Raw genomic sequence first — 13,936 nt, forward strand, 5'->3', positions numbered from 1 at the left:
AAGCCGCTAGAAATTATTTACCTAACCAGCCATTGAATGCACTTGATACACTCACATCTAAAATGATAAATTAGGATTAAATGAGTCTAAATTGACACAAGTTGTCTCAAATTTGTGCCCCAGAAGCTAATTGGAGCCTGTGGGATGATATTGTTTTGCTCCTTTATTTGACATGAATTGTATTAGAGTGGCCTGTGCATGTGTGTTACCATGCGCAAATAAGTACCATTTATGTATTAGAGATATAAGAAAAAATCTGAAGAATTCAAATAGACACAATCAAAATAGTCATGAGCAAAAAAAATGAATATATATAAAGAATAGTGAATTTAGCATTAAATTGTAGTAGTATTATGTAGATGGCATGTGCATACTTGATATTTTTATGGGCAATGAATGACACTCAGTTTAAAATAGCTATGGGCTACAAAATATAATATATGCAAATAATCCAAAATAAATAAAATAGATGAAAACCTATTTTTGTGATTTTTCTTTTTCACGTTTCATTTTTGTTTTCTCACTGCTGATAAGCGATTTCCAATGTATAATGCTGCAATAGAAAAATAATAAAAATGTCAATAAAAATCACTCACTAAAACAAATTGACCTATCTCTTTTTTACATTCTGGTTGATTTGACTAGATTGTCCCTTAAACCAATCGACAACTTCATTGACATCAATGCAACACGACAGCTTTGAAAAGCCCACAATAAAGAATATATATGTGACAACTTGTGTTGATTTCCCTTTTGAGTACACCGGGCCGCAGACAGGTGAGACCTCCTCCTGTATGAGTGCACCGTGAGTACGTGGCCATGTGTCCTATCGCGCTACCGCCAGCTGCATCAAACAACCTCAGTTCCCACTGGGAACACAAATCCACACCTTGACCTTGAGCTGCACCACCCAAATCTCTGATAGGATTGAAAACAGACAGATTTGCTAACTAACGGCCGCTTCGATATTTCTGCCTCCCCAAAGTAAGCACTACGCGTGTAAAACAATCAGGCTGAAGTCAACGTGGGTAAACTGAAGCAGAGCAACTGTAAAGTTACACCCCGAGCGTCCAGCAGCAGGCTGCCGGGAGGCTCATTAACGGGATCGGCTTACAAGCGGCCCAACAAAAAGGGCCTCTCTCTATGGACGACCCTGCCTGCTCATCCACAATACGCCGGCCGACGTGCTAGCTTGAACGGCGATTGTATACATGTCATCTCACTATTCCTTTTAGGATTGGCTTCGCTTTCATGACTTCCAATAGCCATGAAGACATTCAAAAGACAAGCAATGGCAGTAAACCATTTAATATAAGTTTTTTTAATTATAGGATTACCAGTGTTATATTAAATGCCAACATAACAATAAACCGCTATGTGAAAACACGCATATCAGTGCCAGCTTAGAACATTTTAACAGCTATCATCACAAAAATAGACTGTTTTACAACTGTTAATGTTCTAAAAAAATTCAGTCTATTAGTGTTTATGCAGTTAATAAGTAGTAAATGAAAAGAACTCACTGCATATAGTGCAACATAGATATCAGATTTATAAGGGCAGATGGCTAAAGGTAATTAGAGGTAGTAATGATAGTGAATAATTTCATAATAATATAATATATGCTCATGAATCTACAGGTGGATACATAATTCAACTCAATGGAATAAAAATTTTCTAATAAAATTATTTCAGAATTTTTGTAAAATTAGATCAGGCGGCTAAATTAATTTCTATTTATATACTTTTTAGACACATTTTTGAATGCATCAAATTCTTTTAGCTATCGCATCTGTTTTCTTCATAGGCCACTTAATTAAATAGTATAAAATTCAAATAATTCAACTTCAGAATGTTATTGGAGGCCATAACCTTTGTTTTTTTCTGTTTTTATTATTATTTTAAATTGAATTACTTTTTTCCCAATCCATACTTAAATAAAAAGACCCAAATTAAAATATATTTTTACGACTCATTTCAGTGCCACTGATTAGTATGATTCGTTCATTCGCTGTCAAACCTCCCATTTCAAATGGTTTGGACGTCTAGCACCGTCAATGGCAGCCAATGAGTTAAGAAGGATGTTGCAAAAAATGCTACACTTTTGCAATCAAATATCCTATCCAACGTTTTAATATTGATATTATGACATCCCTATGATCTGATAGTTAATAAATAGTCTTCAGGTTGAGGACGTTTGGGGGTTGGCCACCTGGCTGCCTGCCTGCCACGGGCAACACCTGGCAAGCAAACGGGTCTCTGCGCATGCGTAATAGTCCGGGGAAAAAAATCCCAACCCAAAAAAATCGCTCAAGAGTTTCGAAGCGTTCCAGTCAAGTAAGCGGTGGTGACCAGTAAACAGACTTGAGTCACGAAACGGACCATGCCGAGATCTTTCCTGGTTAAAAGTAAGCGGGCCCACAGCTACCACCAGCCCCGCTACTTGGATGACGTCTGCATCGGCCTGGATACGCTTTTGGCTCACATAAACGCAGGTGGGTTGTGCCAACATTACGCACTGATTTTAAAAAAAAAAGGAAAATAATTATCATTTGTGGATTTTGAGGAGGGGTTGGAAACGAACTAAAGTTTTCGCTTGCTAACTTTTAGAGACAAAATGTCAAGTGGAGTCGCGCTTGGAGGCCGTGTCAGCGGACAGACTGTCCCCGGGGCTTCAGCTCCCGTCCCCGGGTTCAGTTGCGTCCAGCTCCCCGCTGAGCTACGGAGCGAGTGACCGCGGTTCGGACTGTGATTTGTGGCGTCCTCCGTCCCCGTCCTCCTCTCCAGGTCTTATTTCATTTATGATCGATTGCTTGCATTCAAAGGTCTAATTGGAAAAATTAGGAGGAAAAGTTGGTCAACTTTTTCCCTTAAAACGTAGGCCAATTGCGCTAGGCAAAACGGTAACTAACGAATATTTTAGGCCATTAACGCCTTCATGCCTGAATGACAAATATACGTGCCAGAAAATAGTGAATAATTAAAATCCTTTTATTACCACTATTTTTATTCTTTTAATATTTTGAAAATACAATTCATTTAATTAAGTTATTTTAAGATTTTCTAATTTTAATGAAAATTTTCAATTACATTATCTATGCTCAGTATTCTTTTTTAATGAATATTATTATTTATCTTCTAATGGTTTAGGTGTATTTGTTAACTTTTTGGCTGGCTTTAATGGTGCAAAACATTTGTTGCCACGCTACAAGCTGATATGGAATAAATGTCTACTCATGTTAAAATAATGATTAACTCATTTAAATTCAGAGCAGAAGGATTGTTGGGCATCATAATTGGATGCCTAGCATCATCAATGGCACTGAAAGAGGGAATATAGTCACTTTTTCTTCTTCTATGTGAAAATGATGAAAATAAAATTAGATTAAAAGTAATAATGTTTACATTCTTGTATAATATTGCAATGCACTTGGATACTGTATGTGCTACATGTGCTATTTAGTGTTACTATTATTTACTAGTATTACTACATGTGCTATTCAGGGTTATATTTACATAGATACAACTAGAAGATAAACAATCCCATATACAATGTGTTAATAATTCCACTTTAAACTGATGAGTACGTACATAATCATATCAAAATCACTGAATCAGTTGGCCATCGGGGGGCAGTATTATATAAACACAACTGAATCGGTTTTCTGACAATGACTTATAGAGATGCAGTTATGTTAGTCGTTCTTTGCAGAGGATAAAGAATACACGCCTGTGATATTTCTGTGCCGACTGTCTATGTGTTCAAATATACACTTAAAGCATGACAACATGAATTGTTTTCATTAGCCGATCTTTGGCGTTTACCATGTATTAGCATGAAGCTATCAGATGTATTGTATCAGCAAAGTTGAGTAATCTCACCTTTTTATTGGTGAATAAAGCAGTCTGAATGACAGCTCAAATCTTGGAAAACTCCTAACTCCGACACCCCTCCTCGCAGATTCGGAGGACGGACATCACTTCAACATGTCTCTGTTCCCCGCATTTTCCTGGTCTCCCTTCCCCGCTTCGGACCTGAGGCAATCCGTTTCGGCTTCGTACCACCGGCCGGACCCGCGGCGGAGCCACGGGACCGAAGCGTGCTACGGGGATTGCTCAGCTCCGGTCCACGTCCAACAGATGTGCGGGATGATCAGCGGCGACAACATATTTGAGGACCTAAAACAGAGGCAACGAGCGTCGGAACTCATCAAGAGCGAAGAAGAGTTCATGTGCGTCAACCGGCTCGAAACCGACGGCACCTATAAGTGCATCAAGTGTTTCAAGGTAACGTTAAAAGCACCCTCGGCACGCGAGGGTGCATTTTGAATGCACAAACGTATTTTTGGGCATGCCATGGAGAAGCCCTCTGGTACCCTACAATGTTTTCGGAATTTTTATTTTAAATACTATATTATGTAGCTGTCTTAGCCTAGCGACCCGTCACGCTTATAAAAGCACTGGGGCAAACCCTACCTATGTTCCTTTTAGCGCAATCTATAAATGAAGACTCTTCTATGTCAGAATTGGATTGTAAACATCCTTAATTTGTTCCCAAAGGTGTTTTCCACATCCCACGGTTTGGAGGTCCACGTAAGGCGATCGCACAGTGGAACGCGTCCGTTCGAGTGCGGCATTTGCGGCAAAACCTTCGGGCACGCGGTGAGCCTGGATCAACACAGGGCGGTGCACTCGCAGGTAAGATGGCCAACAAAATGTTCCAAAGGATCGAGCGATCGATCACTGCCAGTTATACCAGTTCAAATGAATTGGACGTTAATGGCGGTTAAAGCGTTAAAAAAGTGAGCCCAAAAGTTGGCTTCTATTCTAAGTGTCTTGAAGCAAAAGCAAGCAGATCAGAGCTAAGTTTTTTAAGACAAAGACAAGCAGCATTTTGACAAAAAAATACACTAAACACTTTGGTCTCACTTGAAAAGGGACGTGTATTTAAAAATAAATAATCCTAGCGTAGGAAATATAGATGTGCTTTTTGTAAAGTTTTAGCAAGTGCATGCGTGATTAAAATTGAGAACCTTTTTTGCATGTTCAGGAGAGGAGCTTCAGCTGCAAAATCTGCGGGAAAAGCTTCAAGCGCTCATCCACGTTGTCCACACACCTTCTCATCCACTCGGACACCCGGCCTTATCCGTGTCAGTACTGCGGGAAGAGATTCCACCAGAAGTCCGACATGAAAAAACACACTTTCATCCACACAGGTAAGACAGACACATTGTAGAAAAGCCTGTATTTCATAACCTTGGTTAGCGGCTTAACCCTTTCAGGGACAGTTGACATAAGTAAATATGGTCATAATTTTTTTTTACCTACCACCTAAAAAAAATGGCAGTATATTTATATTTTTTTAAAAAAGTGGTATCGGTATAGTATCGACATCGGACGACACCACAAAGTATTGATGCAACACGACTTAAGATGTTTAACAATTTATTTTTGGTCATTAAAAAAAAAACAATTATTACATTATATACATTTTTGACTTTTAGAATTATATACAAAGGAAGAATGTTAAAAGATTTTATTGATTTTAATGGTTTGATTGATTTATTTGATAAAGCGAAAAAAAGAAAATTATTAAGAGTAAAATGAACAATACACAAAAAAACACCCTCAAATGGATTTTTTTTTCTTCCCAGTATCGTTTGTGAATTCTTGTTTCATTGCCTAGTAAAAGGGAATTGGACATCTAGTGCCATCAATGAGTTAAATGAGTGAAAAGTCTTTAAAAAAAATCATAATTCCAGCATGAAAGGGTTAAGACGATTTTCCTGCATATGGGTCGGTTTTTTTTTCACGTCTGGATCATCAAGTAAAGTTACCATTTTTATTACGCTTGAAGGAGAGAAACCGCACAAGTGCCAAGTGTGCGGCAAGGCCTTTAGCCAGAGCTCCAACCTGATCACGCACAGCAGGAAACACACTGGATTCAAACCTTTTGCTTGCGACTTCTGCGGGAAAGGCTTCCAGAGGAAGGTGGACCTGCGCAGGCACAAGGAAACTCAGCACGGACTCAAATAATCTGGACTTTTCCCATCAATGTTGTTGCCGGAGAGACAAATTTAAACACAAATGAGTTGACTATTTATTGTTTCGCCTGGCGAGACGGCACCAGGTGTTATTAACGTGTATTTATTATTCTTTATTAACCATGTTTTCCCTTTAATAAATTGTAGATTCAAACAACTCACAGTTTAAGAATAGTAATTTGATTTGTATTTTTTTTAGCAAGCACACAAAAGGAAAATGATTGGATGTCTATCTCTGTTAATGGTGCACAAGTACTAGTTAAATTTTTATTTCAGACTGACCAAGGAAGAAACATTACCCAACCTAAATAACCTTTGTCATGCTAACATACTGTAGTCTAATATGCTTGTTTTTTTAAATTTCTCAAATAATTGAGTTCATAATTCAGTGTTATGGGCTTTTCTTCATAATACTTTTTTAAAAATAATTCAGGACACTGTTAACTCTGAAAAACTAATAGTTTAGGAAATGACTACGTATCTTGGTAAAATTCTAGCTGTGTTAAGCTATGTGAGGCATCAATCACAAATCCAATCTTTTGGGTAATCTTATCATAAGAGCCAAACAGGAAAATAAAACATCTTGTAGCGAGCGAGTGCCATCTGGTCTAAATCAAATACCAAACCCATATAACAAATACCATTATGGTGTCATAAAGCAGCCTGTGAAGGAACTAGCGTCAGTTTTACAACCAATGGTGACCATTTTCACTGCAGCAATTCTGACAATGAAATTTACAAAGACCTGATTTGCACAAATGCCACCACTTTAAACAAAAAAAAATCAAATTCTGCTCAATTTGAATCCAATAACAAACATTTGAAATCATACTCACCAAAGATGCTCATTCTGAAGACACAAAACAGATTAGAATTATTTGGCAACACATAGCGGCAAAAATCTGAATGGACAAAACTCATTATTTACTGGACGTTCATCGCCGTCAGCTGCTGCCAATGAATTAACGAGCTGCAGGGACAAAAAAACAGACGCTTGGTTAAACCAACAAATGGAAAAAAAACTTTATTTGGTAGAATTACAGACCCCATTTCCTTGTAGCGAAATATGTTTGTCAGTGTTGCAGATTTTTAAACGACTGGAGCACGTCTAAAAGATCTTGCTTGTGTAGGCCCAGCTCCTCCATTCGGGTGTTTACATACGACACTGAAGAAGGCGTGGCTAATGCTTCGGCGACCACAGGAGACACACTGGACAACCTGGATAAAAAGTAACGCGCAAAAGGCACTATTTAAAAAAGGTTGCAGAAGGGAGAAAATTCATTACAAGTCAGAGAGATAAATTAGTGTCACAGGTTTTTACGATTGTAAACATTTTTATCCGAACGGCTCAATATGCTTGAGTGTAGTTTTACGCCACATTAAACCACACCGTAAAGTGACGTGGACAATCTCAAATGTACCTAGCGTGGCTGGGCTACCTGCGCCGAGTTCGGATTATCTGCGGTTCTCCTCAGGTTCCAGTGTCGCAAAAGGGGCGCATCTATTATTCAGCCCATTTCAACAATAGCGGCCGGCCGAGCTTCACAGCTGCTGGGTAGCAGATAGATAACCACACCGCGCCAAATTATTCATGGTGGAGAAATAGAAGCTTGGATTTAAATGGGAACTGATGAAATCACATGGCATCACAGACACAGCTTCTCATAGGAGTGTATTCTTTCAACATAGAGTGCTTCATCTAAATTTAGATGTAGCCAATGGAAAATAAAATATAGCAGTTATCTAGACAGAAACGAATTGCGACTGTTGTCTAAATGAAGCTACTTCATTCAGTTCAACATTCCTTGATGTCAAGGTGCTACAGCAGCTACACAATAGATAGAAGAAAAGCTCGACGTAGTACTTTAGTTTCTGCCTCAGTCCATAAACTGAAAATACTAGCTGTTTGCTTTGTTTTTTAGTTTTTGTTTTAACGAATCAATTTGTGTGTACTGTATGAATAAAAGTTTCCCCATATGATATCATTACAAAAGTCAACAAGTATATTCCTGTAACTTACTTCAAATCAGAAATCAGAGCTAGTTCAAATCAGGTGAACATTTTCACGAATGCCATTTAAACACCGATGTGTGTGTGTTTGACTTAAGAGGCAAATGACGCCGTTTGTGTGCTTTCCGTCCTCCATCGCGGATCTGAAGCAGGACAATCTGGTTTAGATAAGGCCACCGAGCTGGTCTATGTACTCAGATGGGAGGAGCACGGAAACGTCGGTGAAACCGCCGAGCGCACGAGCGCGCGCTCTCGCACGCCATATGGCGCAGTGCGAGGGAATATTACATGCGCTACGATGCCAGAGCACATGCAGGGGGTTTTATGACATGCATGCTCTTGTTTGGATCAGGAGTTACGTGTTATTAATCAGTCATCAATAATGAACCAGTGCTTTTGCTTTTGTTAAGACTCTTCTGGTCTAAATGTGGTTGTCATTCTTGTTTCAATTTGTCCCCAAAAGTGTTTGATGGGCTCAAGTGTAAGTTTCCTTTTAAAGCAAAAGTCAATTTATGACTTTGTGACCCTTTCTTTCCACCATGGGAAACACAAAAGCTTCTCCAAACCGTTCCCACAAAGATGGAAGCGGACAAAAAAAATCATAGAGCTAAGGAAGAGGTGCGTAAAGTTGGTGTGTTGCAATCAGGGCTGACGCAATCACTGGACTAATCTGCAGATATTTGATTATTAAATTTAATCGACTACAATTTTGAAGGTCTGTTATTGATCTGTTGACCTAAAATGATTGAAATCGACTTTTATGAGCGTCACAAAAGTTACAATTTGTCAGCTTTCTCTAGTTCTAACTGCAAAACATTTGCAAATATGCGCTTTTGCTTTGGAAAAAAATAAGTTAGACAATGGCTCTAAACAATTTTGAATTGAGTTTGTCAATGGCCAGCACTTACAGATGGAGTAAGACTACTGCAATAAGGGTCCACTCTGGAGGTTGATGGATGATGTTGGTGTTGGTAAACCTGTGGTACACATAAAAAATGAAAATCAGTCCAAATATTCTACACTTCGAAAATACAATAGCTTGAATATAACTGAAGGTAAATAAAGGTAAAGTGTGGCTTTTGCTGTGAAAACTGCTATGATGTATGCTTCTCTGGCACTTCGCATATCCTTTATTTTATGCTCAAGTGTGCCAGCGGGGCCTCGCGTCCCAAAACAAAAGAATTCCTGGAAGCCGGAGTACTCTTAAAACATCAACACTGTGGAATAGGAACAGGGGTTAAGTATTTGTTTGGGATTTTCATTTCTCAATTTCACACATGACCATGGTCAATATTAAACAAGTCTTAACTTATATTTACTTCTTCTGAACACTTTGTTGTGGCCCTTGCCATGATTATAAAATTATATATTTTGCTTTGAATACAAAATATTATAATGTAATGTCTATTCTTTAAAACAACTATTTTCAAATAAATAATGAAATCTATCAATCGACATGCACGTCTTCTTTTCTTTTGATGTAATACACATTTTGAATTAAGACCTATTATAAATGATAATGATCATGTTTCAGTGCCATTAACGCTGATAGACGTCCAATCCATTTTGACAGGGAGTAACAGTGGAAATTTGGTCTTCAACTTTTCTATTGTTGTCATTAGCAGTGAAGAGGTTATCTAAGAGTATAGTAGAATTGCTGGCATGTTGAAGAGCATACTGTAATACGAGTAACAAGTTGGCATCAATTCTAATGTGAAACCTGAATACGTCCCATTTGAGCTGTATCGTGCGTGCGTGTGTGCGTGCGTGTGTTGCTCTGACCTGAAAGTCCTGACCAGGTTGTTGAGGTCACTGGTGATGTCACTCAGGGTGAGACTCAGCGGACCCACAATGTTTTTCAGACTGCACATCAAATAACAAAGAGTTAGAAAAAAATCCAGTCTACAGATTTCTAAACTATTTACATAGACGTATATATTATTAAAATGAGGAAAAACTGATGCGGCATGTTGGTCGGGTGGTTTGCACATCTGCTTCAAAGTTATGAGATCAAGGGTTAAATCCCTGTCTCCTGCTATGTGGAGTTTGTAAGTTGTCCCCGTACTATGTGGCTTTTCCCTGGGTACCTCCCACATTCCAAAAAGACGCATGGTAGGCTGACAGAAGTATCTCAAATTGTCCATAAGAATGAGTGTCTGCTTGAATGTTTTTTTTTGTCTCATTGTGCTCTGCGATTGGCTAGAAACCAATTAAGGGTGCCCCCCGCTTACCGGGAATAGTCCAGCACCCCGGCAAACCACATGAGAATAAGTGGCATGGAAAATGAATGAATGAGGAAAATTGTGAACACACCAGCTGGCAAGCTTCTCCACTGCGATTCGCTTCTGGATGAGGTGCTGAGCTTTGGAGTCGACCAATGGCAAAGTTGGAGATTCCATTGTGCTCTGGTCCTGTTAAAACATAATACACTATGTTCAGCCAAAATTAACCAATTTATCTAACACAAATACTAAATTACGCTGGGCAACACGATTCTGGTTGTTTGAGGAGCTTTTGACTTTTTCAGTGGCTTGACTGTTGTCTGGTAAGCTAATCGATTACTGTGGAGTACACAATTTGAGTAATTTGACAGCTGTTTCATATTTGGATGCGGATTACAAATCTTGAGTTTATCTAGCACACTCTACAGGCCACTCATTTATTCCAACACTCACCTGGTCCGCGTTCATGTTTTGGTGCTCCTCTGGCAAAATCCAAGTGCCTTTGTAGAACTCTCTGACCCTGAGCGCCATCTGCTGGGTGTCTTTTTTCAATGTCTCATAGTCAGGAGGCGCTCTTCTCTCTTCCTCCTCCTTTGCATTCTCATCGACCACTTCATCCACAAGATCATCTTCATCCAGTTCTTCCGCTTCTTCGTCTTCTTTCATGAACGGAGAGGGAGAGTCGGAAAACCGCAGGAAACGAAGACTCTCGGATGTGAGCCATTGGTTTAATGTCGTTCTCAAGGACTTGAGCAGATTCTGTCCAATCAGGTTGGGTTTTGTTTCGGAGACGTGGTTCTTGAGGAGCTCCCGTAACCCGGACGCCCCTCGTTTGCTCATGCCCACTTGGATGACATTGAGACCGTTTGGATTCAACTTGGCCAGATCTCCATCTTGACGTGAACTGCTTTCACTTGGTTGAGGGGGTTCCACGGGGGGACAGGGCGAAGGAGGCTTTGGGAGCTCCTCCTGAGGTGCCTTAGCAGTTTGTAGGCCGCACGAATTCAAGCGCTCTGTCACTTCTTCCACTCCGACTCCCTCGTGCTCTTCTTCACACGACTTCTTCTCTGCTTTCTGTGTCGGTGGACACCGTTTGAGTCCCTCGCCTTCATTCTTACGTTTCGGCCGGTCGCCCCAGTGCACTCTGGGTCTCTGTTCCCGAGAAAGAACGCTGGAAATGAAGTCCTGCTCCCGTTCGTCGTCGCTGGTATCGCTGTAGCCGGTGGTAGGGGAACGCTCCTGGAGGTCCGCTGGTTGAATGTTCAGCGGTTGTTCGATGTCATCCACCTGGAGGCACTTGGCTGTCAGATGAACTTGCTCGCCAGAACTTCCGCTGGAGAAAAGGTTGAAATTCAAAATGTAGTTTAAATGATTAAAACAACGTAAGAAAGATGCAAATTAGAATTAGCATTAAGCTAGAAGGCTGAGAGACAAAGCTCCTAATGTGATTGTTTTAAATAAGAATGTGCATTTTTTAAAACTCATTGGCTGCCATCGACGGCAATAAATGGTTACCGCTGTCAATTAAAAACTTGTTCACCAGCTGAATCTACCAAACTGCTGTTTATTGTGACATCGCCACCATTTGTATCTAAAATCTGCACTTGCAAGTCAAAGTAGAAAATCAAAAACAGTTGAACATCTTGTAAATGAAGTAGGACTGCCACAATTTATTGGCAACTAATCGGTTATTATCAACTTACTCGGATAGTTGTTTCATCATTTAGAGGCAATGCCACTCCATTTGTCTATTTTAGTCTCTCAATAGTAAATATTTGAGTTATTTTTATCTTTATTTGTTTTCATTTAAAAAATGAATTTGTAATATTGTAGCAAAAATTTAATTTCTTCAGCATTCAGTGAAAAAAAGTAAATTCCATTTTTTACAAATATCTGCGATATACTCAATTTTATAAAGGTACTTAAAGAAAAAAATGAAATAACTAAATGTTATGTACAAAGCAAATACATACAGATCCCCTTTTTTCTTCAACTTGATTTCAGGAGGTCTGCAAGAAATGCAATGATTTTTACTTTACAATTGTGCACATTATGTATATAATACAAAAACAATATCATGGAATTCTAAACAAAAATTGAACTCAATTATGGCTCCATCTGAGCTAAAAGATGAGCAAAATATGCTAATTTTTTAACACAAAATCTTAAATTGCATCTACTACTACTACTACTAATAATAATAATCGGCCCTGTCGTCATCATCAACAACAAAAGCCATTTTCCAAACAGATCTCGTATTTTTAACAAATATCTTAACAACTATGACTAGCGCTCTGTTACAGTTCAATAATCCATTCAAGTCATAATGCCACAAACCTCTCGCCATGCCTGAGCCAAAGTGGTGTCTTTGAAATTTGTAGCTCAAATTCTTTGGAGGCTTTGTAGCAAAAGTTACTGCAAAAACTCTACACACCAAGACAGACAAAAAACATTGTTATGTTTGGATGCAACCTAGTTGTACATACTATAGTACTTACCTTGCGCTCTGTGATGTCATACACCCTATTGGTCTTTGTCGAAATTTTGTATTGTTGCTTCGGAATCTGCAGGGTATGCAAAGTGAAGTATGAGAAAGTAATATGTGCAGTAAAAATAAATGTACGTATAATGAATGGCTGCAGGTACCTTTCCAAGTTTATTGGAACATAAAGGATAACCGCATAGCTTGGTGATGAATCTTTCCTCCACAGCATCTTTGTAATTAGCAGCAGTGATAAACCTAGCCTGAATGAGATACAAAGAGTTCATCAAAATTTTAACTCTGGGTTCCACTGACAGCAACAGAGGTCCTATCCATTTGAAGTGGGAGGGTTGGCAACGAATGAATCAACTTTCATTTGCTGCCACTCTCTTCTATCAAATGGATTAGATGTCTGCTAGTGATATAGTGATCAGGTCATTTCAAATCACAGCAGAAATGCATTGGACGTCTGTCATGTAAACTCACGCAGTCGAGCAGGAAGTCATCAGACACCCTGTCCTCTAAGAGGCGCTCCACCACTTGAAGGGCTTTTTTCTCCAGTTCCAGTCTCTCTCTCAATGTCTCACGGATTGCTTCTCTCCTGAAAGTTAAATACAAGTACTATTACCTTATATTCATAAGCCAAATGAATGGGGAGAATCACAATGCATTTACACAGTCATTACCGACCACTACTTTCACCAAATACACTTTAGTAAAAAAAAAAAAGACTAAGAATGTATACATATCTTTGTTCTATCTATAATCAGCAACGTACTATAGTGACTGGCATACTATACTATCTACTCTTCTATTTCGGGCTGATTCAGTCATTAAGATGAGTACTATAAGTATTTTCGGTACTAGGAGCTTTCAGCCCACAAGTTAAAAGTTCTACCATTGTAACCACATAACATTTGTAAAATGTGAACATTTAAAATACATTCTCCTTGGCTCAATATAACATTAGAAATCAAACTTAAAGTAGGAAAAACATGTAAACACCTTCGTGCTTCTTCCTCCGCATTCTGCAGTTTAGCTTGTTTTCCACCTATCATGGCAAACAAACATTGTATTAGCGAGTAGCAATGAATTCGTGAAAATGAGATCTAAAATGACCTTTTTTGGTCGCTTTCGAGACTAATCTTCTTTCTTCTGTGTCCATGTTGTTCATGTTT

The 13,936-nt window shown here is 39.0% G+C and overlaps 3 protein-coding genes across 3 annotated transcripts in view; 1 reads left to right on the forward strand and 2 right to left on the reverse strand.

Moving 5' to 3' along the window:
• Nucleotides 1-6,871, reverse strand: part of rpl5a (ribosomal protein L5a) — a 20,634-nt gene extending 13,763 nt beyond the window's left edge. The window contains 3 exon segments of the mRNA XM_077615099.1: nt 3,883-4,179; nt 5,034-5,157; nt 5,838-6,871. The gene's annotated coding sequence lies outside the window, so the exon portion shown is untranslated.
• gfi1aa (growth factor independent 1A transcription repressor a) lies at nt 2,216-6,212 on the forward strand. Its single transcript, XM_077615098.1, has 6 exons — nt 2,216-2,495; nt 2,611-2,787; nt 3,962-4,287; nt 4,561-4,698; nt 5,051-5,216; nt 5,858-6,212. The coding sequence occupies exons 1-6, from the start codon at nt 2,384-2,386 to the stop codon at nt 6,034-6,036; spliced, it is 1,098 nt and encodes a 365-aa protein (XP_077471224.1). The 5' UTR covers nt 2,216-2,383; the 3' UTR covers nt 6,037-6,212.
• A 246-nt stretch (nt 6,872-7,117) lies between the features above and the next one.
• On the reverse strand, nt 7,118-13,441 carry rpap2 (RNA polymerase II associated protein 2). The gene is made up of 10 exons (XM_077615512.1): nt 13,434-13,441; nt 13,245-13,359; nt 12,923-13,021; nt 12,775-12,840; nt 12,614-12,702; nt 10,730-11,609; nt 10,368-10,465; nt 9,837-9,917; nt 8,963-9,031; nt 7,118-7,262 (listed from the first exon to the last, which is right to left on the reverse strand). The coding sequence occupies exons 1-10, from the start codon at nt 13,439-13,441 to the stop codon at nt 7,118-7,120; spliced, it is 1,650 nt and encodes a 549-aa protein (XP_077471638.1).
• Between the last annotated feature and the right edge of the window lie 495 nt (nt 13,442-13,936).

Source organism: Stigmatopora argus, chromosome 12, assembly GCF_051989625.1.
Source record: "Stigmatopora argus isolate UIUO_Sarg chromosome 12, RoL_Sarg_1.0, whole genome shotgun sequence".
In the NCBI taxonomy this organism is placed as follows: Eukaryota; Metazoa; Chordata; class Actinopteri; order Syngnathiformes; family Syngnathidae; genus Stigmatopora; species Stigmatopora argus.

Bases quoted from the DNA above. Each gene is read 5' to 3' on its own strand.
- gfi1aa (XM_077615098.1), top strand. From the start codon at position 2,384: ATGCCGAGATCTTTCCTGGTTAAAAGTAAGCGGGCCCACAGCTACCAC. The intron at 4,288-4,560 runs GTAACGTTAAAA...TTGTTCCCAAAG, and splicing joins AGTGCATCAAGTGTTTCAAG to GTGTTTTCCACATCCCACGG. The intron at 5,217-5,857 runs GTAAGACAGACA...TTACGCTTGAAG, and splicing joins ACACACTTTCATCCACACAG to GAGAGAAACCGCACAAGTGC.
- rpap2 (XM_077615512.1), bottom strand. The intron at 9,032-9,836 runs GTCAGAGCAACA...TGTGTACCACAG, and splicing joins AACCTGGTCAGGACTTTCAG to GTTTACCAACACCAACATCA. The intron at 7,263-8,962 runs GTAAGTGCTGGC...CTTTTTATCCAG, and splicing joins GCAGTAGTCTTACTCCATCT to GTTGTCCAGTGTGTCTCCTG.